This window comes from Anabrus simplex, chromosome 1 (genome assembly GCF_040414725.1).
Source record: "Anabrus simplex isolate iqAnaSimp1 chromosome 1, ASM4041472v1, whole genome shotgun sequence".
Classification (NCBI taxonomy): Eukaryota; Metazoa; Arthropoda; class Insecta; order Orthoptera; family Tettigoniidae; genus Anabrus; species Anabrus simplex.
In genome coordinates, this window is record NC_090265.1 from 1800502734 (window position 1) to 1800529347 (window position 26614).

General features: G+C 37.8%; 1 protein-coding gene across 1 annotated transcript in view; it reads left to right on the forward strand.

The window, feature by feature from the left end:
* The window catches only part of Dlg5 (Discs large 5), a 390290-nt gene that overhangs the window by 175076 nt on the left and 188600 nt on the right, over positions 1 to 26614 (forward strand). The window contains exon 12 of the mRNA XM_068225698.1: positions 15095 to 15225. Coding sequence (XP_068081799.1) covers positions 15095 to 15225 — 131 coding nt within the window. The remainder of the gene's footprint in view (positions 1 to 15094; positions 15226 to 26614) is intronic.

Consider the following 26614-nt stretch of genomic DNA (forward strand, 5'->3'; position numbering starts at 1 on the left):
CCAGATCCATAGTGGAAAAATACTTCGCTTTTCCTAGGGCATCTAATATTTCAGAAATTAATGGAATAGGATACGTAGTTCCTATGGTGACGTCGTTCAAAAGTATGTAGTCCACTACGACCCTCCACTTCTGCTTACCAGAAGCATCTAATTTCTTTGGGACTAAAAGGATGGGACTAGACCATGGGGAAGTCGAAGGAGTAATAATATCATCCTGTAACATCTGATTTATCTGACGACCTATCTCTTCTTTCTGAGCCTCGGGTAACCTATATTGCCTCATATGAATTGGAGGTTGATCTACGCGTGTGGGGATAGCATGTTGAAGTATATTCGTATGCGTTAATTTATCCCCTTCTAAGTGAAAAATATCCTGATAAGCCATGCAGATAGCGTAAATTTTCTCCCTGTCTTGGGGAGCTAAGTGATCTACTCTAAGCAGCTCCCGTATTCGCTGCGTTCGAGATTTACCTTCCTGATTATGATTATTATTATCATCCCTCTGCGCGATCGGCCTCTTGGCCTGACTATCGCCCTTTACAGCTATGGTTTCTTCAACCTTGTGTACCTCCGCTGTATTTTCGCTTTCTACATCCAGTAACTTAACTACTGGGCTTTTTAATCGCCACTCCCTGTCAGTAGTGTTCAACATACTAACGAGTGCGACATAATCCTTGGCTTTCGTTAAACACTCAGCTAGGTATACACCTGGCTTTACTTCCTGCCGCTCTATCAAGCCTTCGGCTGACGGTTTGTCTACTTCTATGGCTACGATTTTCTCCACTCTTGGTTCGAGCACCACCCACATATCCTCTTTCGCCCCTAGTGGGTATCTTTTTCCTGCTATCACAGCATAGCCTTCCTTATAATTTAAGACGCTGTCTCTTAACACGTCCTTTCCAATTATACCGTCTTGTTTCAAATTAAAGTCGTTGTCCACTACATGGAAGTCTGGACATCTACCACCAACGGGAATTCGAACTTTTCCTTTGGTTTGCTTCGAACCTTTCGTTATGCCTCTTAACTTCAGAATTTCCTTGCGGTTAACCCAAGCACCGTAAGGAACACTACCTTCCTTAATAAGAGAGACATCACTTCCTGTGTCGATTAAAAATCTTAAGGCATCCTTACGCCCGGTTACCGTTATTAATACGGTACCCTCTTCATGCTGTCCGACCTTACTGGGACTAATGGTCTTATGGGAGATCTCAAGCGTCCCTGACTTGTCTCCCTTATCTAGTTTAAAGCCTCTCTCTCGGTTTTAAACCAGCATTCTTTAGCTGAATGCGACCATCGCCTACAAATTCTACATCGCGTCTTTTCGCGTGTTCTATCACGGGAATTATTATTATTATTACCATTACAACTCTGAACATTCCTAGTCTGTCTTCTAGGCAAGAACTCTGTTCTACCTTTGGGCTCGCTATCGCATCTGGTGCGACACTGCCACTGTAGGTGGCCAACCTTGCCGCAAGCGTAACAACGCCTGAATTCCGGCTTCGAATTTCTACGTGGGCACTCTGCCTTTTTGTGCCCTCTTTCATTACACTTAAAGCATTTCGGTCCCACCTTATTCGCGCTCTGTTGGTAACCAGAGGTGCGCACTATGTTCACCTCGTTACCGGTCTTACCGGTCTCTCTATTTCTGTTTTGGTTAGCTAATTTCTTTCTACACTGCCGTGCCCAATGGCCTGGCTTTCCGCAATAATTACATTTTATCTCTCCTGCGGCGTTTCTTCGAGGAGTAAGGGATTCCTTTGTCTTAGAACTCTGATTCTTCTGCTTACAATTTCTAGCTATATGTCCCTCCTTATTACAATTAAAGCATATTAGCAGCACCTTGTTATAATGGGGAGATTTACTAGGTTTTTGCGCCCCTTGCGTGGCCTTGCCTTGCCACCGACCCTTCGTGTAGCTTACCGGCTGGGTGTGCGCGCCTTCTTTTCTAGAAGCCGTACTATTCCTGAGGAGTGCCTCTCTCTCCTTCTGGGAATTAATCATGGCTTCTTCTTGTCTAGCAATAGCTACAGCCGCCTCAAAAGTTTGAGGGCTACGATCCTGTAGCTTACCCTGTATTCGCGCTGTATGAATCCCCTGAGTGAAAGCCGCTATCGCGATTTTCACTAGCATTCTGCGCTGCCCTGTACGATATTCTATTGGTTCATTCTCCAGGATAGCGTTTCGAAACATCAACGCCATTTCTTCAATTCTATGGGCCCACTCGGCCACGGTTTCTTTCGGTCCCTGGCTTTTTTGGAACAATTGACACAAATACAAGTCAAAAGTGCCCTGTTTTCCATAATATTCCCAAAGAGCTTCCTTAGCTCTTTCCCAGTTGATTATGTCACATCTAGATAATAACTTTTCGCGAGCAGAACCCGTAATCTTTGTCAAAATATATTTAAAGAATAACGGTTGGTCCCTATCCTTGATCATACTCTGTGCGGCATCCACATTAGCAATAAACTCACGCAATTGCTCTGGTTTGGCACCACTAAATTCATGACCTATTAACCGATATCCCTCAGTAACTGACACGTATAAATGTCCATCCTGTGCATCCCCAGCACTATCATAGTCAGAAACATTATCTGGCACATCATTGGGTACATTGGAATCTGCCATATTTACAACACTTGTGGGTACTTACCACTGCCCGAATATCTGCTGTCTTCTCTCGGTGTCTCGGCGTTGAGCTCCTCCAGGTGCCTCCTGCTGCTCTCCTGTCCTGATGTCCGCTTCCTTCTGCGTAGGCTGGAACGGTAGGCCTCTCGTCTGCTGCTCTGGACCGGATCTGCGAATCTTCTTGCTTGAGCTAGCCTCTTCTGCGTGGCTCTTAAAAATCTGTCTCTTCACTGAGGCGGAATCGAACCCAGTACCCCGCAGCTGCACACCAGTTTAGTTTTTCCTGTCGTGACACAGGCTTTGCCACGACGAGAATGATAAATAATCAGATTGACTTCCTCCGAGCGGTAATGAGGGATTGTTCAATGGGCCTGGGAGATTTGCTACGTGTGAAGAGACGAAGTCCTCTATTTCCCAAAACCTTCCTTTATTAGCAGACTGATGAGTATGTATAATTATATACAGTATTTACAATCTCCTTCCTAGCTTCCAATGACGCTGACATAGAAGACTTGGCGTGGTCGAAGTATTGAAGTGAATACTCTAAGTCCACACTTGGACCTTATTATTATTATCGGAGACCTGACTGACAGGGCTTCCGCCCGCACTTCTAGCCGACTTGTTCCAAAAAGCCTCGATCAGGGTGTGTACTCCTGTTTTATACCTTCACTAACTTTCGCCTCCCTTCGAGAAGGCCATCGAAGTTTCCATCCTATGGAGAATGTCCTCAGACACACGAAAACGGAATTGCCTCTTCCGTTCACTCGCTACCCACCTTTTCTGAAGATATACTACGCACCTTTAGCAGGGTGCAGCTTATGATTCACCTACTTCGACCAAGCCTTACTTCTAATTACATAACTTGTGGCTCACAGCTTTTGGTGTGCCTTCAACTCTTAAATCTTGTATGATTCTTAAATTACTTATATCAGCATTATAATTATGATTCCTTGGCCTTGTTGCCATTACATAGTCATTACTATTAACTTATAATTTCCCTTATAATATTAACGTATATCTCAGCGACACCATTCCTCCTACGTCCCGGTCATGGGTTCGATCCTCGGAAGAATGAGTCCTGAGCTCCAATCTGGGGCTGACACGACAAGCGCTGGCTTATTTCTAATCTAAATTTGCATATCACAACACTCTGGGTTGAGTATTCCTGAAATGAATTCACATTCTGTTTCATCTTCCTATCAAAACTTAAGTCTGGTCATTTATGTACACAAATATATCATAATCCTCTGACCACAGTCAAAGTTCAATATTTTAATAAATAATTCTATCACTTGCGGTGTTAACTAGTCACCATCATCAAAAATGCTACCATTACATTATTCATATTATCGTGGGAATGATCTGAATTTCATAAAAATGTCTTGAATTCTATTATCAGTGATCTGAATTATATTAAAAATTATCTGAGTTTGTTGGTGCTGAATAAGGTGAACGAAATGAGAAATCGAATGACGTACTAAGTTTCTTGGTCCGATTGCCATTTAAAATACGGCTCCTAGCTTAATATTCGCTCTTATAGTATTTCAAATTAAAAACATTGATGATATCCTACGTAAATCTCATATTATTTTCCTACTCTAGCTAGATAATTTCTTATGTAACGTATTCCAGCTCAGTATGCACACAGCCAATAAGCATTTATCATATATATATATGCAAGTGCCTTCATTACGATATCTCATTATTATATTATACGGGTTACATATTAGTTTCATCTTCCATGCAATCAACATTCATTCAGAATACGACATAATCATGCATAAATCTACCCATCACCATTTGTTACTTCAAACCATTCTCAAACTTCATCTAAATATATATAATTTTACTATCCATACCTTGCTATAGTTCTTCCCTGGGGCATATTTCCTTTCCGTAGTTGCTTTACTTGTGCACTTATATCGCACATTATTTATATCATATACGTCTCATTTCTTATTAATCTGCGCAATATTTCACTTAAAACATCACAAACACTTCCATTATTTCATCTATAACCTTCATTTCAACCTATATTTAACTTATTCAACATCTACAATTAACGCGTTTAACCTCCAATATTCATTAAATATAACAAGACGTGACGTCCTTTTAGCGCAGAATTCATTTCTTACAACACGACTTATCGTACAATTCAACACATAACCCCAAATACGGTATCTACTCTTCCAATATAATCATTCAGCAAAGAATATGGTAACTTAAATTAAACAATTCAAAACATGCGTCCCTCTATGACGTAATCTGGGTTCGGATGATACTCTATCATTATTGGATCTTTTTAGCTAACCGGGATTCTTTGCAAACATCTGTTACACTATGTCACTTTTAAAATCGTATTCTCACTCCTCTGGTTAAAATAATATAGTAAATACGTAACCATTATGTCACGAGATATCGTCTTAAGTTCACACTGACTTAATATATGTTAATACCATCTTAAATATTTCACACTGCTCTTCTTTATATTAATTGTACACTTAATTATTTCACACTTAGGCTATTCAGTTCTATTGCATATACTGGTAATACTCTACATAAGAAATTATACCACTTATTACTATTACTTAGCTCGCCATTCAATATCTCGGGCCTTAGTTGCTCTTCTTGAACTGCTCCACGGTCTGGTCACAGGCCTTGGATCGAGAATTGGACGGGTCCTTCATCTCTGGTAGCTCGGGTTGAGTGACCTCCTCCTCTCGGGTTGGGTGGTTTTAACTGCCAGGACGACATCTCTCTCCAGGTTGGTCTATGCCGATTTAGCAAGCCATCATTTCCTCAGGAATACTGTAGATAATATACATCAATTCTGAAACATATGTATTCATCATGGTTCTGTGAAGTCTTAGTATTTATCGTTGATAACTGTATATATATTTGCTAGCCTTCCTCTGCAGAAATATTTTCTTATTCCTTGAGGCCAGTAGAAGATTATTTGCTTCGTCTAATCGTATATTCAAAGTTAGCTTATTTTCCTTTGTGAAGTATAATTTTTCAATGATTGCCTCTTTATTTACGATATCGTTGCTATTATTTTCTCCTGTTGTATTTCAATCTCCAGCTCTCACGTCTCGCTCAACCTTTTGCTTCAAGACGATTAGCGTATAAGTATCCGGACGAACTTTTCCGAATTTCCGGGGTTTATATCCTCCTTACTGTATTTCAGGGTTTAGCACTTCGTTTCCTTCAGTATTACCGTTGTCTCAACTGAATATTCTCGTTAGAAACTATCAATCTTGCTTAATTCTTGAGAGCTATGTTCAGTACATCTTGTCGTTACGAAGTCAATTTTTTAAATAAGTTTTTATAATAATCCGTTTGACCCTTCTTATTTTTTTTAAAAAAACAATTCAGTCGATTCTACTCTGTTGTACATTGCCTTCATAGTGGTAGATTTAAATCAGTCATGGCCTTCTAACATACATAAATATCGATACTCTGCTACATATTCCTTTGCCTTGGCTGGTCTCTACCTTCTGTAGGCGCCATTTTGGAATACGTCCAGTAAATGCTTCGGGTACATTACTTACCAACATTTATCGGCAAATGTCCAACATTTAAGAATAAAAATGCTGAAAACTGAAGTCACAACAGATTTTCCGAGGGCCCAAGAATACAACAGTGAGGGGTTCTATGTATTTAAAGCTGCAAGAAAGATTCTAATGTATCTATAGTGTTCCAATAATATTCTTAAAGTTGAAACGTGCGATATACACTGCAGAGAATCAGAATGAAGCAAATGAATATAATTATAAGCGGCAAATAACAATCGGCGATACCTTACAGATCGTAAAGGTGTTGAAAAATAATAGAGAGCAATTTGTAATAGTCGCAAAAAAGCACTCATGCAAGCCAACATTCCTCTAGAAAAATAGGGTAATCCTGGCATGAGGAAGAGAATGAATATAAAAGGAAAGATAAATAATACTGTCTTTACTGTAAAATATGAAGGTATTGGCAGGCCTATTGTAAATAAATCGCCTGTTTGAGTAGTAATATTGTTATTGTTTTTATGTCCCACTAACCACTTTTACGCTTTCCTGAGACGTCGAGATACCGGAATGTTGTCCCACAGGAGTTCTTTTACGTGCCAGTAAACTAGTGACACCAGGCTGACGTATTTCAACTCCTTCAAATACCACCGGACTGAGCGAGGATCGAACCTGCCAAATCGGGGTCAGAAAGCCAGCGCTTTAACCATCTGAGACTCATCCCCGACCGGGGAAAAAGAGCATATCCATGAACATCTTCCAGAGCTATATGACTTTGCAAAATGCAATGAAAGCACATCTGGTTGAGGAAGTGAAAGAAGACAGTGTTAGCAAAGTTTTAGGAGGTTTTACAAAAGACCACAGTGAATTTGCATCCAAGTGTTCGCAAGCATTATGGTTTCCGACATGTAATGTGGTCAGCGAGAGGAGCGTGTAATTTATCGGCCACTTTGAGGGCCTGATGAGACTTTACCTAATATAATAGGATTTGAGGGATGTTCCACCCTTCAGCACAATGTAAAATATATGAAATTTATTAAGCTAAGACCGGTGAGATGTATTTCGGCAATCCTCATGATGATTGTTATCAGATTGCCTTTGATTTAATTATTGTGCAAGAACTGATGATGACTCCAAGGGAGTCGAAACCGGTCTTCACTTGATAAATTTCAAATATTTTACATTGTGTTGAATGGTGGAACATCCCTCAAATCCTATTATATTAGTTATACGTAGAGGCATGATATTTTCGCATTAATTCTTGAACGATTTCGCGAGAAGGATACTAATTTTCGCGTTATTTCGCAAAATAGATACTGCCGTTTCGCTTTAATTTCGCTTTAATGAAATTCTAAAATAAATCATTAATGGTTTCATTACTATGACTGATTGATGATTGTGGAAGTTTAATTGATAGACTGTACATACCTGGTACATACTTTTGAAGTCATTTCCAGACTGCAGGGTCCTCTGCCTTCTCCAGTGGGATGTTGGCTTTGAGTAGCATCGCTGTTGTTTCGTGAATAAATTCTATTTTTTCACACTAGTTTTCTTTTGCATATCTAATGAGAGTTCTATTGTTGCCTGCCGTCTCACTGTTGGAGTGCTAAATTTACGTTCTGAATGTTCCTTATTTTAAAAATAATGTTTTGAGACAGTATCATTTTTCTCCCACTAGATACGAACATTACAAAATTTACACATTAAAGTATTGCTTTCCGAAATGTATAAACCTTCACACGTAAACTGTTTAGCTCTGCTGTGCACCGTAACACTTGTTGAGCAACACATCTTCGCTACTGTCTGTGGTCACTTTCTTAATTTTACCTGGCTACGAAGCCGAAATACACCAGTCAATTGTGCTGCTTGTAGACGTCATTAGGGATTCCAGGATTGCACAATGCCGTGAGGAGACAGGCTGGGGTGGGATTACCAGCCACCACAAGAACAACATTCCAAATATTTTGTTTGGCAAGAAGCCTGGAGCCAACCCCTTTCCTTTGATGCCATGTCATAAAGAGATTTTCCAGGACATTAATGATAACATATTTCTTTCCTGTTGATGAATCTTTCTTCGCTCTTCCGTTTATTTTTATACATAATCTTGGAACAAATGTCAAGTTCGTTATTCACTACAGATTTCGCTGTAATATCGCGCTTATCACGAAATGATTGAATTTTGCTTTAAAATGGCCTTATCGCTTTAATTCGTGAACATAATATCCATATCTTCTTAACCAGAAACATATGATTCGTAAAGATGTCGCAAAATCGCTTCAAAATATTTTTTGTTGCGTTTATCGTTAATGCGAAAAAATCATGCCTCTAGTTATATGTCAGCACAGAAATGAAAATCATAACCTATGGAAGACTTTACCTGCCAGGCAAGTTTTGACAGCTGAACATTATGAACTGTATTTCTGGTGACATGCAGCTTAAATTAGTTTAGTATATTGATAAAAGCCTGATACCGTAACAGTGATCAATATTGTATTGCAGGATTTCGAACATTAATGCTTGCCTTGATTTGCAACGGTCACACCAGCCTCTCGCATCAACAGCATCGGGGACAAATTTTGTACGTCAAGCATTCGCAAAGAAACTCTTTAATATTAAAACCTATATAGAAATCATCTCAAATGGGCTTTAATTTTCTAATTTTAATTTTTCCGTTTTCAGACACCAGATATAAGTTAGTATATGTATCTCAATTACCTCAAGGGTATTCGTAGCATAATGGCTAACACGCTTGCTTCGTAATATGAGGTATGCAGGTTTGAGTTTTCATTGTGCTGAATATTTTTTTATTTTCATTATTAGTGTTGTATTCATCTGTATGCTTCTTTTCATACTGTCTTTTGTTAATAATATATTTTGATGACATGTTTAATCACAATATTATATCTAATAGGAAAATGGTTTATGTGTGTGCTACTTACGGAAAGTGATGTTATGATTAATTCCAATGATCGTTATAGTAGTACAGCATATAGCATATAGGACTGTCGCCCAGGTAGCAGATTCCCTATCAGTTGTTTACCTAGTCTTCTCGTAAATGATTTCAAGAAAATTGGAAACTATTCCATTCTTAAATTCCTCTTCCTATGAATAGATATTTACCCCATTTAGTTATTAACATTTACAGGCGTCGCCATGTGTCGGTAACATTCAACTTTATCTTCATAAAATTAAACATTAGAATGATTTACATTATCAATAAATGGAAGCGTGTGGAACAGAACTAGTTGCAAATAGAGGATCATGGAGATAGTTAATCAATTCACAGAAGCCTGCAGATAGAATGCTCTAAGGCCATAAGTCCATAAGGAAGGGGTGTGCGTGCGTGCGCGTGCGCAGATTGAGTTAAGAATGTCAGGCAAGGAAATTTTTTAAAAAAAATGTAAATTAGAAAGACGAAGAGAACTTGCGTACCTTCTGTTACAGAGCGAGCAACTTGAGCAATCTACTACGAGAATACTGTACTTTCCAAAACGCTGCCTCATATGACAGGTTATAACTGGCATAAGAAAATGTAATCTCAAGATATTAATCCCAATTAGGTATTGTTTTTGAAGCTCTTAGGTTAAAAACATGAAAGATTGACATAAATCGTTGTCCATAACTCTTAAGACTCTTATTAGGCTTTTTGGTGATGATCAGCAGATGCAAGCGCAGGAAAATAAGACAATCGAAATGAGCTTCATACATCTAACGATAGATAGCACCTTGTCGTAGGTACGACATCGTAATTGGTGTAAAACCTTCAATTATTATGTTTAATATATTTTAATCATAGTTTATTTAATGCTAAATTATCTTTTATTAAGTATTAAACATGACTAGTATATGGTTTCTCTGTAAATATGTAGTATAAATGTGTATAACCGCAAATACGTATTGTTTAACCTAAAAATCTATAGAGTCGAAAGCGGTAGAAAATTCCATAATGTTCGTGTGTTAGACTTATCGCACTATATTTGGTATGTATGAAGGGTTCTGGAAACTTACTACAAGGTTTTATTATCCAGATACATGTAGAGACATTACGAATGTTGTAGATATTTCCGTGTACATTTTGAAATATTGAAGAAAGTTCGAGTACACATTTGACTAGGTAGTCGATCGATGTTTCAAGGGTGTTTCATTAGAGTGTTCTAAGAAGTCTTCCAGAAGTCAATCATTCTAGATGGTTGATCGAATAGTATAAATATCGAGCTGTCAAGTCAGGGAGTGAGTCTGAGGATTGGACTTGAGTGGGGCAGTGAATTCAAGAGAGAGCATGTTATAGTGCGCGCGTCAGTGTTGTTGATATCTGTACTTGTCAGAATCGACTTCAGGGTACTCCGCTATTGAGTGTTGTATATAGTGTCATTGCTACTGTGTAAATCTGTGTGTTGTGACGTACAGTGTAAATAAAGTAATTTATACAAGGAAGTGAACGTGTTCTCGTGTGATATTTATTTACATCAAATAAAATCGCAACGTAGAACGATAACCTCACTTGAAAGTAAGAAGTTGCTAAAAATCAGTCTAGCCAACCCCGTATATCAGTGTCTATCTCCGGGTAGCTACCAAGTGGTTAAACTCAAGCCAAAGTACCAGCTGATTTATACCCCCAGGTAGTTTACCAACAGATGGTTGAACTGGCCCATAGTTGAATATTACTATAGACCTTGTGACCAAATTTTCTCCCAATAATTCTGTGGCTTAATTCTAAAAGTCTAAAGACTTGTCTTCGAGCTATGAGCATTTGAAGTTATGCTTGTAATTTTCCAAATATTTTCTTCAACAACTAACTTTAAATGAGTGTTCAAATACTCAATTTTCTATCATATTCTTTAAAAATTCCCAGGTCTCTAATCGTTTTTGGTAATCTAACATTATTGGCAAGGGCTTATTTAATTGAACACTAAATGTTTAATATTTATCAGAGACATTGGTCCTTATATTATAACCTGAATAACCTGCATAAGCAGAAACGTATCAGGAAGAAGCAGCCTGGATAAAAAATCATTTGCATATGTTACTATCTCAATTTCGATAAAAATTGGCATTGGCCCATTTAGAACCAAGCCACGGAATTATGAATTGTTTACTGCAACGGTGATTAATTTTCACCATCATCTGTGACTGGAAGATTGTCTTCATAGTTGCCCAATACAGTTAACTATCTGCTACATGTAATGCTTACTTGCTAAGGAGACCCATTATAGTCTTTGCTGCAGGTTTTAGTTCTCTTAGACAGGGAGTGGATTGAGTTCTTCTTACAATCTTTGTGCTTAATGAGGAGTGTAGAAGAGGTGATATTGGTAGAATGTGAGGAGACAGAATTTGAGAGGGGGGAGACTACTCTCAAACTATTGAAAGTGGGATTGGATAAATCAGCCGGTCCTGATGGTCTGCGGTGGCTGTTTAGGCTATTAGGTGTATTTGGAAAGAAAAATCAATATCAATTGACTTGAGTAAAGGAGTAATAATACTGATATATAAGAAGTGGAACAAGGAGATACTGTATGTGATAATTATCGAGGACTCTGCACTTACATCTCAGATTGCAAAAATATTTGAAAGTATACTAGAAAAGAGAAAGATGGAAGGACAATTACACAAAGAGCAATTTGGCTTTTGAAATGGAAGCAACTCAAGACCCCGTCTTCAGTATGAGCATTTAATGGAAGAATATTGGGAATATGGAAGAAATATGGTGATGGCATTCCTTGGTTTAGAAAAGCCTTACGAGAGTGTGCCCACAGCATAGGTATGGCAAGTATGCAACAAAAAGGATTTGGAAAACAAATGATAGAATTTGTGCAAGCAATCTGCAGAATGTCAAGCACAAGGAAATGCCAAAGATGAAGACTTGGTTGTTAGGAGAAGATGAGAAGAAAGAAGAATACCAAAGAAAGATCACAGCCAAATTACCAAAAAATGAAAGAGTAGTAGAAGAAGAGCAGCTGTCATTCAAGAACACCCTGGTTTCAGAAGCCAAATCACAATGTGGAAAGACAACTGCTATATGCAGGGAGAAAGAAACGCCATGGTGGAATGAGAGGGTGAAAACTGCTGTGAAAAAAAGAAATGCAGCAAAGAAGAGGCTAGATAACAAGAAACAGAAATCGTTCCACCAAGAAGATGAACTAAATTTTACAATATTTAAAATTCTTCCACCGTTTTGATACTTTTTTTGCCTTTTGACAAATTTGTCAACAGTACATGTTTCGTTCCTTATTTGGGAACATCCTCAGCTGTTATCGTAGCTTAGGTGAATTGCTAAGATTTTAAACACGTTAATTTGCAGGTACATTGTTTCACTTAAAAACTACTAAAAATACCAATTAAATTGAATGATATTAAAAACAATGTAGGGGTTAGTGTGTTAATGATATGAGAACGGATGATTACATAGTTGGTCAGCTTAAAAACTATGTCTATTCATTTGAATAGTTGTTAAAAATCTCATTTTGTTACATTAAAATGTCTGTTTGCGGTTAAAAGTCTCCGTAGCCGGAAAAATATTTGCTAGACACTTACTGAATCAACTTCAGGTTGTTTCTGAGAGGTTACTACCTGAATCTCGGTGAATCTCTTGTGGTACAATTGACATAATATTCTGCGCAACACAACTCCAGGAGAAGTGCAGAGAACAAATGACACCTCGGTTCTTAGTGTTCTATGACCTTGAAAAGGCCTTTGATACGGTTCCTCGAAACGCTATGTGGATGGTTTTGAGGCGCTTTGGATGCCCCGAGCATTTTGTTGGTCTGATCCAAGCTCTCCATGATGGTTTGGTTGGTCAGGTACTGTATCAGAATGATATCTCAGAAGAATTTCCAAACACTGATGGACTCTAGCAAGGATGTGTACATGCACCTACACTTTTCGCCCTGTACCTGGCAGCTATGCTTTATGAGACAACGCCTGCAAATAACACAGATGTGGAAATTAAATGTCGGTATGACCGGGGGGTGCTTTTCAACCAGGCCAGACTTTGCTGCAAAAGATTAACCTATTCCACCCGGGTCACAGAATTGCAGTATGGAGATGACAATGCTTCTCCAGCCCACACACCAGAAGAGCTTCAACATTGTGTCATCTCCTTCAACATAGCTTATGAACGTTCTGGCCTGACTGTCAACATTCAGAAGATCAAAGTGCTTACTCGGTCTGCTCCTAGAACCCTCCTCAGATTTTGATATCACCATATCTGGCACAGTTCTGGAAAGGGTGGAGCACTTCTTGTACCTTGGGAGTATTCTCTCAATGCATTGTACTCTGAGAAGGTTGTGGAAAATAGAATGCAGGCTGCCCATGTGGCCTTTGAACATCTCTCACATCGTGTATTCCAGAACAAAGATCTAAGTATCCGCACGAAAATAATGGTGGACCAGGCTGTTGTTATTTTTCCATTACTGTACAAGTGTGAAACGTGAAATCTATATCGCCGGGACATCAAGAAACTGCAATGCTTTCATCAACAAAAACTTAGATCCATCGTGAACTTCAAATGGGATGACTATATAAAACGAATATAGCATTTCTCGAGAAAGCAAAGGTAAACAGTATCGAAGCTACTATCGTTGGTCATCGGCTTAGATGGGCAGGACAAATCCATCGTATGAGCGACAGCAGACTCACTCGGCAAGTCCTGTTTGGTGAACTCAGCACTGGCAAGCAGACTCATGGTGCTCCTCTGAAGCTATATAAAGACTTAAGCAGACCATGAGAAGAGTAGATATAAACCCAAATACTTGGCATACTCTCACATTGGATTGCCCTCATTTGCGTGCTACCATCTCGGCTACAGTTTGAGCAGGAACGTCGAAGACAGGAAGAGGAAACTTGCTAGAGTTAAACACTGCTACGTCCCCCACCTTCCATTGGATGCAACATGTGTTCCCACATGTTTTATGCAAGAATTGGTCTGCTAAGCCATCAGCGCCACCATCATGTGGACTAAGGATTACGGAACTGGAGGCAAGAAACAAAAACTTGTTGATCATTTCTGATTTTTCCAAATGGTCTACAGTATGTAAATTTCAGCCAGGATGCATGAAGCTTGTGAACCCATTGGGAGTCCATTTTGCTGTTAAATTATATTATTCAACAAAAAATTACGTTTATCCAAAACATATTTTAGAATATTTATAAATTCCTCTATTTTACTTAGATTATTGAATTTATTTAATTTGTCGTTAACTAAATCAATAATTTCATTTATGGGAATATTAGAGTACATGTTGGAAATGTCAAAGGAATGTAAATTATAGTGTGATGGGAGTGTAATTTGAGTTTCTTGGAACTATTACAGAATTCTAATGAATTTTTGACAGAAGTTCTGTTGAAAAGTTCAGTAAGAATTTCTGAATGAATAGCGAGGTTTTGTAAGTAGGGCTATTTCTGAAATTGGAGTGGGAGTGCCCTCTTTGTGGAGTTTTGGTAAAGCTTTTGCTGTGGGAACTCTGGGGTTCTGTTTATTAATTTGTAAGTTTCCTGTTCGTTAAATAGAAAAGAAGAATTGTTAACTAATTGTTTCAGTATTTTAACATTTTATTAGTGGGATCCATTTTTTTACTTTCGAAAAGTTATTTGAAAAATGATCTGCTTAATTTATGTGTTAATAGTTGTCATCAAAACAGTGGTACGTCAGCTTTGGTGATTAATATATCCAGCCATTAAATGATAGGTCTTAAAAGGAAGATGAACAATAATGACATAAAATAGCTATTTGCTTGCTTCATCTCCTCGCTATCCTTCCTCTTGAACTTTGTTCATGCCTTATTTTCTGGGTGCCATTTTTTATTTTATTTTATAGAACTTGGAAAACCGCATTGTTTTGCTTTGGGGCTCAGGGAAGTGTTGGACCTTGTAATTTCCTGTTCGTTTTTAAGTATTTCTTTATACACTTATTCAATGTTGATGGTCAAGTAAATTTATACCTTAACAATATTATATTTCAGACTGGGTTGACGTCGGTTGATGACCTGGGTTTTGAGTTGGTGGGTGGCAGAGATGATCCTCAATACCCTAACGACAGTGGTATATATGTCTCAGCAGTTGCAAAGGGTTCTGTTGCAATTGGCAAACTTAAGTAAGTCTAATGTTGCAGTATTCTAAAAATATTCTTGTACATGTAATATTGATTGTTTGAATGTCCTTACAGAAATGTACATTTTTCTAGGCCATACTTGCTATCGAAAAACACACATTGAGTCTATTGTACACAGGTAGAAGCTAAAGTGCTTAGCAGATGATCATGCGAAAGCATCCAACATTAGTCCACCGTCATAGACTTGTTCCAAAAGCTGTGGTAGCGTTTCCCATCACCTTAATTTCTTGCTGAAATCTTTCCCTCATTTTGTCATATCACCAAGGTTTGTGGGGGGGATCTAAATGAGTGTGCAGGAAATTAAGTTTCAGTGATATCCAGCAGCCCATTTCGCTTTATGCAGTTAACAATTTCTTAACTCGTTCCTTGAAGCCAGGAAACTTCATTTTGCCTAGAAAGTTCATACGAATCCACTTCAAACATTTCCAAGCTGCCATTTCCACTTCACTCCAAGTTTGTTCTGATTTTCAGATTTAACTTTGTTATCTGTGGCCGCACTAACAAGCCTTCTTTTATTTTCGCAGTAATCTTTGCCAGTAGTTTGGGAATCCTTCTGAATATCTTCTGCATAGTGTCTTAATGAAAGTTTCTGCCAAACCAAGCTTTACAATTAAATTGAAATAATAAATAAGGTAGTTCAACCTATTCATACATATAAATACGAAATGTAGAGTTTCATTCCTATTTAATTCTAAGCGGAAGCGGTACTGGTTTCGACCCCAATCCGGGTTATCATCAGCCGAATAAAACGCAAAAAACAATGCATAGGTAAGAAAGAAATTAAAGATCAAGTTCACATAAAAACAGTTGAATAGGCAATATAAAATAACGGGGATAGGCACTGTAAAATTCAGAAGAAGTAGAAGGTAAGTCACTTAAAAAAGAAAAAAAAAAGCAAGGTGCAAAGTTCTGAACAGCAGTATAGCACACGCAAAGTTCGGCAGTGTCTCATAATATTTGCGAGAAGCGGAGAACAGTTAAATGACCCATTCTTTTTACATTGTAAACATTTATCCTAGTATTCCTACTTCCAAATTATTCCCCATAATAAACAACAACTTAAACAAATTCAGTAATCTGAGTAAACTGGAAATTCAAGACTTCATGTCAGTCTTAAAATTGGTTCTCAACAATAATTATTTCACGTTTGATAACACCACTTACCAACAAGATGGTTTAGCTATGGGCTCACCAGCTTCAGGCATTCTAGATGAAATATACCTCGACTTCTTAGAAAACACAAAAATTAATAATAATTATAATTTCTCTAATATCCTCTTTTGGGCCAGATATGTTGATGACACATTAGTAATCTTAAATGAAGAATCAACCAACGCAGCCTCTACACTTCTTCTTCTTAACAACATTGACTCTAACATTAAATTCACCCCTGTATCAGGACACAACAAAACTCTTAATTTTCTAGACTTAACTATCACTAGACATCCTTCTTCTTTAACTTACAAAATTTTCAGAAAACCAACCCAAACAGCAACCACAATACGGCAAGATTCTTCACACCCTCAAGCACATAAACGTGCTACTTATAACAGCCTAATTTTTCGTGCCTTCAACACCCCTATGTCTAAAAAAGATTTAAATAATGAATTGAACACCATCCGTAATATCGCTAAATTTAATGGCTTTAACAACTCTTTCATAAACGGTATCATCAACAAAACAAGAATAATAGTGAGATTTATTACTTGTAATCATCAACAAATTCGAACACCGTCCTGAAACTATGTTATTAAAAGACGAAACCAAACCCACTGCATTTTCCACTTTCACTTTCACTCAAGATGCTTATAAAATAACTAATGTTCTTAAAAAACACAACATGAAAATTTCTTTTAGAACTGATAACAGAAATCTTGATATATTACAAAACTCTAAATCACTAAATAAATCTAATGCTTTTTCTAAATCTGGAGTATACAGATTCAAATGTAACAACTGCAGCTCCTCGTACATCGGACAAACTGGCCGCAACTTCAACATCAGATACTCCGAACATATCAACGCCATTAAATACAACAGATTCTCCGCTTTAAGAAACACATACAAGACTCCAAACATAATTTCACCAATATTGAAAAAGACATAAAAATACTTAAAATCATTAACAAAGGCCCCCTCCTAAACACTACTGAAAATTATTTTATTCATCTTGACCAATACTTCAACCCTTATTTCAATTTAAATGACATTTCTGAAAAACTCAATATCCTATTTGACTTCCTTATTCTTCTTCTCAAAAATTCTAAATTTCTAAACCCGAATTCAATTTTCCATGCCTTACAAAGTTCCTACCCACATTTTCTACCTACAATAACCCACCCTCCTAACCCACCCTAAACTACCCCTACTTTATTTCCCTATCTTATCCTTTCCCATCATCTTTTAACTTCAAATCCTTTTAATCTTCTGTTATCTGCTAATCCTTTATTAACTTACCTTTTCTTTTCAGGTCTCCTCTAAAAACAAAAACTCCCTACTTTCCGAATTGTACTGTATACTAATATACTACCACCTGCATTTTTTGGGTCTTCACATTCAAATTTAAACTCATGCCTTGCGCTGTCTTTGACTACTTCAATTACGACCTGATTTTTTATCTTCAAGAAATAGCGCACTGTGCATATGCGTTTTTCGTTTGTTTCCGGTATTCCACTTTTTACCATTTTTCTCTTCACAATTGCTTTTGCGTCAACTGTTGAAAAAAATCTACATGTTCCTATTTGCATATTTCAGTTATATTGAATTGTATTTTATATATATACATACAATTTCGCGACCGAAGCAAATACTGGATCATTAAACTATTCATCAAGTTCCGTCGGCGTTTGAAAGCACAGTGCCTGACGTTGAATATGTCGCGCTGATCTTCGGGAACTGGCAATTTACTTCAATTGAGCTACTCGTCTTCGGCTTCTGCACGATTTTGAATCTTCGTATTTGTTGGATTGTTCTATGACTTCGCGCCTGATAGTGTATGCAAGGTGGCTCATTTAACTGTTCTCCACTTCTCGCAAATATTATGAAACAATGCCGAACTTTGTGTGTGCTATACTGCTGTTCAGAACTTTGCGCCTTGCTTTTTTTAAGTGACTTACCTTCTACTTCTGAATTTTACAGTGCCTATCCCCGTTATTTTATATTGCCTATTCAACTGTTTTTATGTGGACTTGTACTTTAATTTCTTTCTTACCTATGCATTGTTTTTTGTGTTTCATTCGGCTGATGATGACCCGTATTGGGGTCGAAACCGGTACCGCTTCCGCTTATAATTAAATAGGAATGTAGCTCTACATTTCGTATTTATATGTATTGAATAGGTTGAACTACCTTATTTATTATTTCAATTTAATTGTGATACAATTCAATACGGAACATTATGAAATTTTTATCTTTAAACCAAGCTTTATGTAGAAGAGGCGCGGATGCAGCATCTTTGCCGAGTTAACAAGGGGGAAGTGTTGGATGTTCTTTTCTCCTGATTTATAAGTGCCTCTTGGTTTCCATTTGCTTCTGAGGTGTTCTTCAGTGCCGTTCCATAGACAGAGGAAGCAAGGGACTTTTGTAAATCTCCCATCAACATACCGCTTCTACAACCACATTCATATTTTTGTAGCTTTCTTTTAAATGCACAGTGACTATGGATGGCTATACATTCTCGTTGTGGAGAAGGATTGCCGTAAAAGTTTAATGCTGTTGTAACTGTATGAGTGTATGACTCGCAACTTGTAGGTTAGGAAGTTGTCATTAAGAAATTTTTAATATAAAGTAGTAGATATCTTGTGAGTTTTGAATTGAGATATAAGAACATTATATTCTAAGAAGAATTTGGTTGTAGGGAATTACGTATTTGTTTCTTTATATTGGTGTAACCTAAATTTGTGTATGAATCTGCACATGGCATAGCAGTAAAGTTTATGCAACTAGGAAAACAGCTACTATATCGATAAAGACAGTTGAAGTTGGTTTAAGGTGTGGCAACATGTGGATTTGGCGGACGTTGTGCTGTGCAGAGTGAGTCTGTATATATGTGTGTGTGCTACAAGTTTATTGCTATTATCGGGTATTATTGTGCAGGACTGTTACAGTTGCTGATTATTGCTATTGAGGTCACTGTTGACGACAATTGATACTGCGAAGTGGGTGCTGCACGAGCATTTTTATGGGAGCTCTATTACTAGACAATTAGAGAGTCAAGAGGGCATTGCTCGTTTATGGAGATTGCTAGTTAGAGGTTGGTGAGAGATAGTGTATGGTAACAAATACAGTAGAGACTGTATCTGATGGTAATGTTTGATAAGACTATCAATTTTCCCTCGCCAAGGAAATGCTTATTGTAAGCAACCTTTAAATGTGCAGTGTGGAGGTGATATGTACTGTATGTGGTTCATAGAACTAATTACAACGTGATGAAATAAGTTGTAGCCCAATTGTTCATCACCTGCGTATTCGTGGAAGAATAGCACGAGTTAGTAAACTATTTATCGTCTCAGTAACCAGTATGGACTCAGTGTGTGAACAGTTTTCCTTCACACTTATTTGGCTCTAGTTCTCTTCAGTTCACGTAATTTGATATTTTATTCGCAGACACTTGACTTGACATTGTACGTAGCTGAGATTTGATTTTTTATCACCTAGCATGTTGAGGTGCATTATGTTAACACCTCATAGTGACATTACTTGGTATTCTGAAGTGGTGATGGTGCTTCTTGTTCAGTGTATATACAGTATGAGGTCAAAATGGGACGAAGATCTCGTAGCTTACTTCTAAATTGTCAGCAATAGGCCAAGCAGTCTGCAAGTCTGCAACCTGTATAAAGATGAGGGGAATTGGTGCAGTATTTCCTGTGTGGTGATGTTTTGGATTAACCAATCAACCTTTAGATGGTCGCAAATTGAAAGGCTCAGAAGTCAAGATTTAAGAAGTGAGCGTCGTGTTAGGTTAGGGATGCACTTAGCAAGTACTGGTAACTGGTTTTATATCATAACGCGAGTTGAGGCATCTTGCCCTTCCAAAATTATATTTTGAGTGTAAATTATATGTGCTGAATCTTATGAGGTATGTATGTACAGTGTAAATATTAAGTTGTTTGTGAGTGGACCAGATGGAGATGTAAATTTTTATTGTGAGTAATATTAGACTTTTGATAAACTTTAATTTTCAGTAAATTTAATAGTTAAGCATATAACTTTTATTTATGGAGGGAAAACCTGGCATGTTATCTAATTCAATTTCAGGGGTAGACAGGTAAGGTTATATAGCAAGTTTGGAGCATCGTCAGCCTGATGACTGTCACCTTGGTAGAAGGAGTTATGTCATGCTCTGTGAGTCGATTATTCCTGTAAATTGTTTGCAGGTGGAATCTAGTTTCGTTATTTATACCTTATGGTAGTGACTATTCATTCATGAAGAGTGTTCTGCTTAGCCAGTCAGTTACACTATGTATGGCTGTGTAAGTTCCTCAAAGAGATCATGAATGTAATTACAAAAAACCATTAGATCTCAACTTCTGAAGTGTTGCATGTTCTAAAATGACAGATTCTGATTTCATTCTCAAGATGGTGCTCTTCTTTAAGCTGGAGAGGAGCCAAAAGTACTGCTTTCAAAAGAGAAAGATCATTAATCAGGTCATTCAATGCTGTGGTTCAAACCGTGCACTTCAGGATTGGTATCACTTTCTAATTCTTTATCATAATTGGTTCCCTGAAACATTTCCATTTCATCTTTTAGAGGATTTGAAATTGGGAGCTCGCCATCACGAGGTACAGATAGAGCAAAAGTAACACTAATGATTGGAATGGCAAACGGCATAGGTCTCTCCTTTCTTTGCATCTACAGTAGAACTCTGTTATAGCGACAAACTTGCTCACTATAACGGATTGTCGTTACATCCGATTTTTCGTAATAGCCAGGAAAACCCCATACAGATTAAAATTGGTATGAAACAGCAGTCAGTTTGTTCAAAACTTGCATTTTCATGGGTGATATCCATACTACGGCTTGTTCGTTTGTTATTTTTTGAAATCTGTTACTACGTGAAAGTGTGTGTTTAATTTCAGTCTGAAAAGTTATAGTATCACTCCGGAGGCCTCTTTGGCAAACATTCCAGTTTTCTTCTTCAAACAGTGTCACCTAAACTAACCGTTTATGTATCAGGAAGACATATTTCAAGCGCACATAGAGAAATGATAACCTCCTTGCTACAAATTTACATGGGAGCAGCCTTTCTAAAATTTAATTAGACGTGAGAAAATATAAACTATCCTCTGAATCAGTGATGTACTCCCACATATCTTGAATAGTATCCCATTCTTATTTAATTTCAGTATATAACATTAAAAATTAAGCAATCAATTTCTTCAGCCTTTACTTCTAATGAGTTAACAACAACAATTTTCTTTACAGAACAGCAATTGACGGGTATTAATAATAGGCTCGAACATCGCCTTCAAACGTCGACGAGAGAGCTCTCAAGTGCACATAGCAAGAAAACAATACCGAAAGTCACATTTTGTGGATTGTAACAAGTGCTTCAGAATTCTTATTCAAACAGTGTCGCCTACAGTAACTTAACATAACCCCATATTGTACCCGCCCCTACCCAGAAAAGGCTCCGTCATGAGATCTACAGGGCGTTAACGGGTGGAAAATATAATAAAATACGTGCTTATCTAACATTACCTTAATGGCATACAGGGTAGGAGAAACGGGGCATACTTAACTACAATGAGAACACATTCAAATTAAAGTTTAAATTAATACAAGCAGTTTATTAGACTTTGATGATGATGGGAATGATGCATCAATATTCATAAATTAATGACATTAATTATTAACAATTGTTGTGGTTTATTATCGACTTGTAGTCGTGTGTGATGGATCCGAGTATTGTTTATCGCAAAGCGATTTGCCGTGACGTGATACGAACGGAAACATTTACCATAAACACTGAGGCTATGTGACATTATTAATAAATGAAATTAACATTCATGCAACAAGTCTGAGCGATCCCTATACTAAAAACACACAATTATTTCCCCACGAAATACCATTAAAGAAATTATACAAATGTGGAACAAACACCCGGGTTTGAACCAACCCTCAGTTGAATGCAAATTCGCTGTGCCGATGGATTAGACCCATCGCCGACGCTAATTATAGTCGCAACATGTTACGTAAACAACATAGAGAATCACATATTATATACACTGAACACGTGAGGCACCGCATTCTTCATTTCAGCATTGTGGAATATCAATGCCGGAGTATGGAACTGAACCGACAACCCTTGGGATGAAAGTGGGACACTGAAATTCCTAGCTAAATTAGACTCAAATGAGTAACAACAGTAATCTGACAAATACTAATACCAATCACCATGTTGTTTATTAGCGAATACTTCATTCTGACGTATGCCGATCTATACAGGGCTTCCTTTCTTAGCTCAGTCCCCTTTCTACCGAGGCGGACACACACACACACACACACACACACACACGCACACAAACACGTCTGTTAGCAAGGTCAGACGTATCCACCCCCTACCACGGCGTTCAATAGCCTTGGCTTTCACAGGCACAACAAGCCCTTTCTATAACAAAATCACCTCATCCCGAGGTACGTTCACAATAAACTGAGGTCTATTCCTCATTAAGCAAATTGCATCAGCTTCCACTAAATCACCTCGATTCAACACATATTTTTTTCATGACCCAATCATGACTTCACAATACGACACCGGTTTTTATGATACCAATATTCGTACGATTACTGTCATTACAATTTTTATTATTATTATTATTATTATTATTATTATTATTATTATTGCTGGATTCATCATTACACTGTCTTCTTACGTGATTTACCTGGTAATTAAATCATACTGAGTCATCATACCGAAACTTTCTCGTAATTACGATGTAATTAAATAACCCAACGGCAATTAATTCATGATTAAACCTTGATCAACTTATGATTAACACATAATTAATTTCTAACTAAATCATCACACGGTAATACAATAATGAATTAAATATTCACACACTAATCAGCTCAATCAAATACTCACACTGTAATTAACTTCTAATTAAATATTCACACAGTGATTAACCCAATCAAGTATTCACATGGTAATTAACTCAATTAAATTGTAAGTAAATTATGATACACTTGATCAAATAATCCAGCTTAAATTGTAACACTCCTTAGCTAAATATTTCACAGGAGGCCTGGGGCATCAGTTCCATATTCATTTCTTGTGACTCTGGGGTCTCACGTAGCATACTTATATTATTTATCAGTCATGCCTTTATTGATACAGGATCAACTACAGCCTAGCTTGAAATACCCTGAATTTACTAAAATACTAGTCTCCTGACGCCTTACTGAACACAAGTCTCCCAAAATAAACTAAGTAAATCTTCTACTGCATGCAAACCTATTAGATTATTGTCACAATTATTTACTGTTAAATCACTCAGACCTGTTATTAATTAAACAAAATAAGAAATAAAAGCTACGTGCCCCATTTCGACACTTCAACATTTAACTTAAGTTATCCCTAACATGATAGCGTCAGCTTATGATAAATAATTCCCGTCCCCTCTAATCAGGCCATATAATATGAAAAATACTCATCTCCATCACATGATGACACGTCAGCTCGGAAAATCCATTTCAGGTTTTAGTGTTGACCCATTGACACCAAAGTAATCACTGACGATACCATTCTTCCTTCAGGCTGGAAGTCCATAGTTCGTGGTTGATGAAGCCGCTGGCAGTAATCGTAGGCAACAACACGTCACTATTTATTTCAAAATTTGTTTAGTTGCGTTCAGCGTGAACGTCCAGCCACGATTTTGGATATTACTTCGTAATCTGCGGTTCAGTATCAGATTCCGGGTACCTCTCAGCCACTCTACCTTTGATACTGCTCGACACAATAGTGCCGTAGTGGTAGTAATAATAATAATATTGCGATTCGCGCTGAAAGTTCACGACACGTCACAGTTTCTTTTAAAGTTTAATTACTGGCGTCATGTACACCTAATCTGTGTAATCTTTATATGAATTACACTATTTCACTTGAAATTTAAGTTTAAAGTCACTTAAACAATGGATCAGTTGGGAGCTGAACTAAACATAGCTCCGCCCTCAGTAAACGGAGAGTCCCGAATGACGCGCTTCCCTCTCGGCAGTGCTTTTTACAAGGAGGCAATTTCCCCTTCTCTAAATCTGCATACAGCCTATTCACGGCCCACTAAAGGTCAAATAGTACGACTATCAGGTGACCAGTATTCACCTGATGTGATTTGAGACATATCCGTACGATTATTCTTCGTAGGATCTCCTGTAATTAATTAAAGTCTGTCCGGCTTCCCCTTCCACACGAGGGTGAACTCCCGTGTCAAGGAGGCGTGATGACACTAAACAGATGGCCCCCCCCGGTACTTTTCCACACAGAAACAACACAGTATTCTTTCTTCATCCGAAAGTTATCAAGTAAGCGGACATTAGACACTCTAAATAAATGTCCCAGTAACAGTCATCTCTTTTAAATCGAGAGACGACTCCAGAATTCGGATTTCATTAATTTTTACATCGTAGATAATTAAGTTGGCTAGTCTGAATTCAAGATGGTTTCCATATTTCGTTTCGAAAAAGTTTGCTTCCCCTCATTCTCCTCGTCGTGAGGAAGGGATGTCTTCTCTCGAGTTACGTCATGGTGAATCCCCGATTGCAGCCCCGCCCAAGTCTAGATGGGCTTGGCTTCTGCCGCGGGTTCCAGCTACACAAAAGAAGATATTGTGCAATATCTCGCAAGTAATGAAATCCCGTAGAATAAATTTAAAAGGCGCATTTTACCTGTCTTAATGATATGGATATTAATTGGTTTTGGTTTTATTCCCGCAAAGATCATTGCGTCTGTAATTTCAAAGACCAGTATTAACCAGAGGTCCTTGGGTCATGCCCCTGTCGGGTGCAGTATGTACCATGAAAACATATATCAACCGCCAGTAGAAAAGTGATAACCTTCTCGCTATATATTTAGATGGGAATAGCCTGGCCAAAATTAAACCAGACGCGAGAAACTATAATCTAACCTCAGAAATCGGTGATGCGCTCTGCCGTATCTTGAGGTGTATTTCCCACAACTACACTATACTGAGAGTCAACTCAAGACCTTAGCGGTCCCTTTGATGTTAGTCAGACTTCTGGTCGGTGAAAAGGCTTCCGCAGCGCCAAATAGTTCCCTGGGTTTGTTACTTGTTCCTGAAGTCAGGAGCTTTCTTCAGTTTGGTTAGATATTCTGGTGAACTGACTTGATGAATTAAAATTTTTGCCCTCTATAAATATGGAAAATACATCACAGGTTGTATGTTATTCGGGTTCGTTACCAACTCTTATATTTCATACGTAGATGGCTATGAATAGTTATTGTTCTCAGTGGTGTATGTAGCAAAATAATAATTATTTAATATGATACTGATATCTTATTGTACTGTGTACTTAGTAAGTATTTTCGAGTTCATTCCACTGCTGATAAGTTCGCATAATATGTGCGACGTTGAAGATGGATCCAAGAAAACTGTTGGCAATACTGGCTGCAACAGCGTGTTCAGTATTCATAATGGCTGCCAGCTGTGAGTAAGACGTGTGTGATGCTGTGACGCTTGAGTCCCCTGTGAAATACTTTAAAGCTAACAAAAGTGGAGAAAAATAAAGTAGAAAATCTAAACCAAATTGTTTTAAACGTTTACAGTAGCCTACGAGGTTAGAATCCACTGTGGACTGTGGAATACGTGAAAAAGACCGCGCAGCTGATCGGTGTTTCTGTGTACAGTGTTTACGCCGCTCGCTTGGAATTTAAACTCCACGGAAAATCCAAGTCTCTAGTGAAAGATCGATGTGTCAGCTCAGCACTCGCCGTAGATAAAACAGGAAGGGCCTTAACACAGTATGGGAATAGGATCCTTGGCTTATTCGATGATGATGATGATGATGATAATACTAATAATAATAGTAATAATAATAATAATAATAATGTGTACTTTACTTTATATTCGTAACCGCCCTCTACCTTCAGAAATGTTGTCATGAGGGGATCATGAGTTTGTTTTTACCTTGCGAATGACAAGACTACAATATTTATAACATTCCTGGAAGCATTGTATTTTGCAATCCCACTCACGGGTGGGGTTTTCAGCTTTATTAATTGTTGGAAACTGCCACTGACAGTCGTTGCACGAGAGCGGAATCATATACTTATGTTGTAAGTCTCCATGTGCCTCACACAAATTGCATTATGAAATAAAAATAAACCTTGCTTCTCTTGCCTCGGTATTCGTCAGT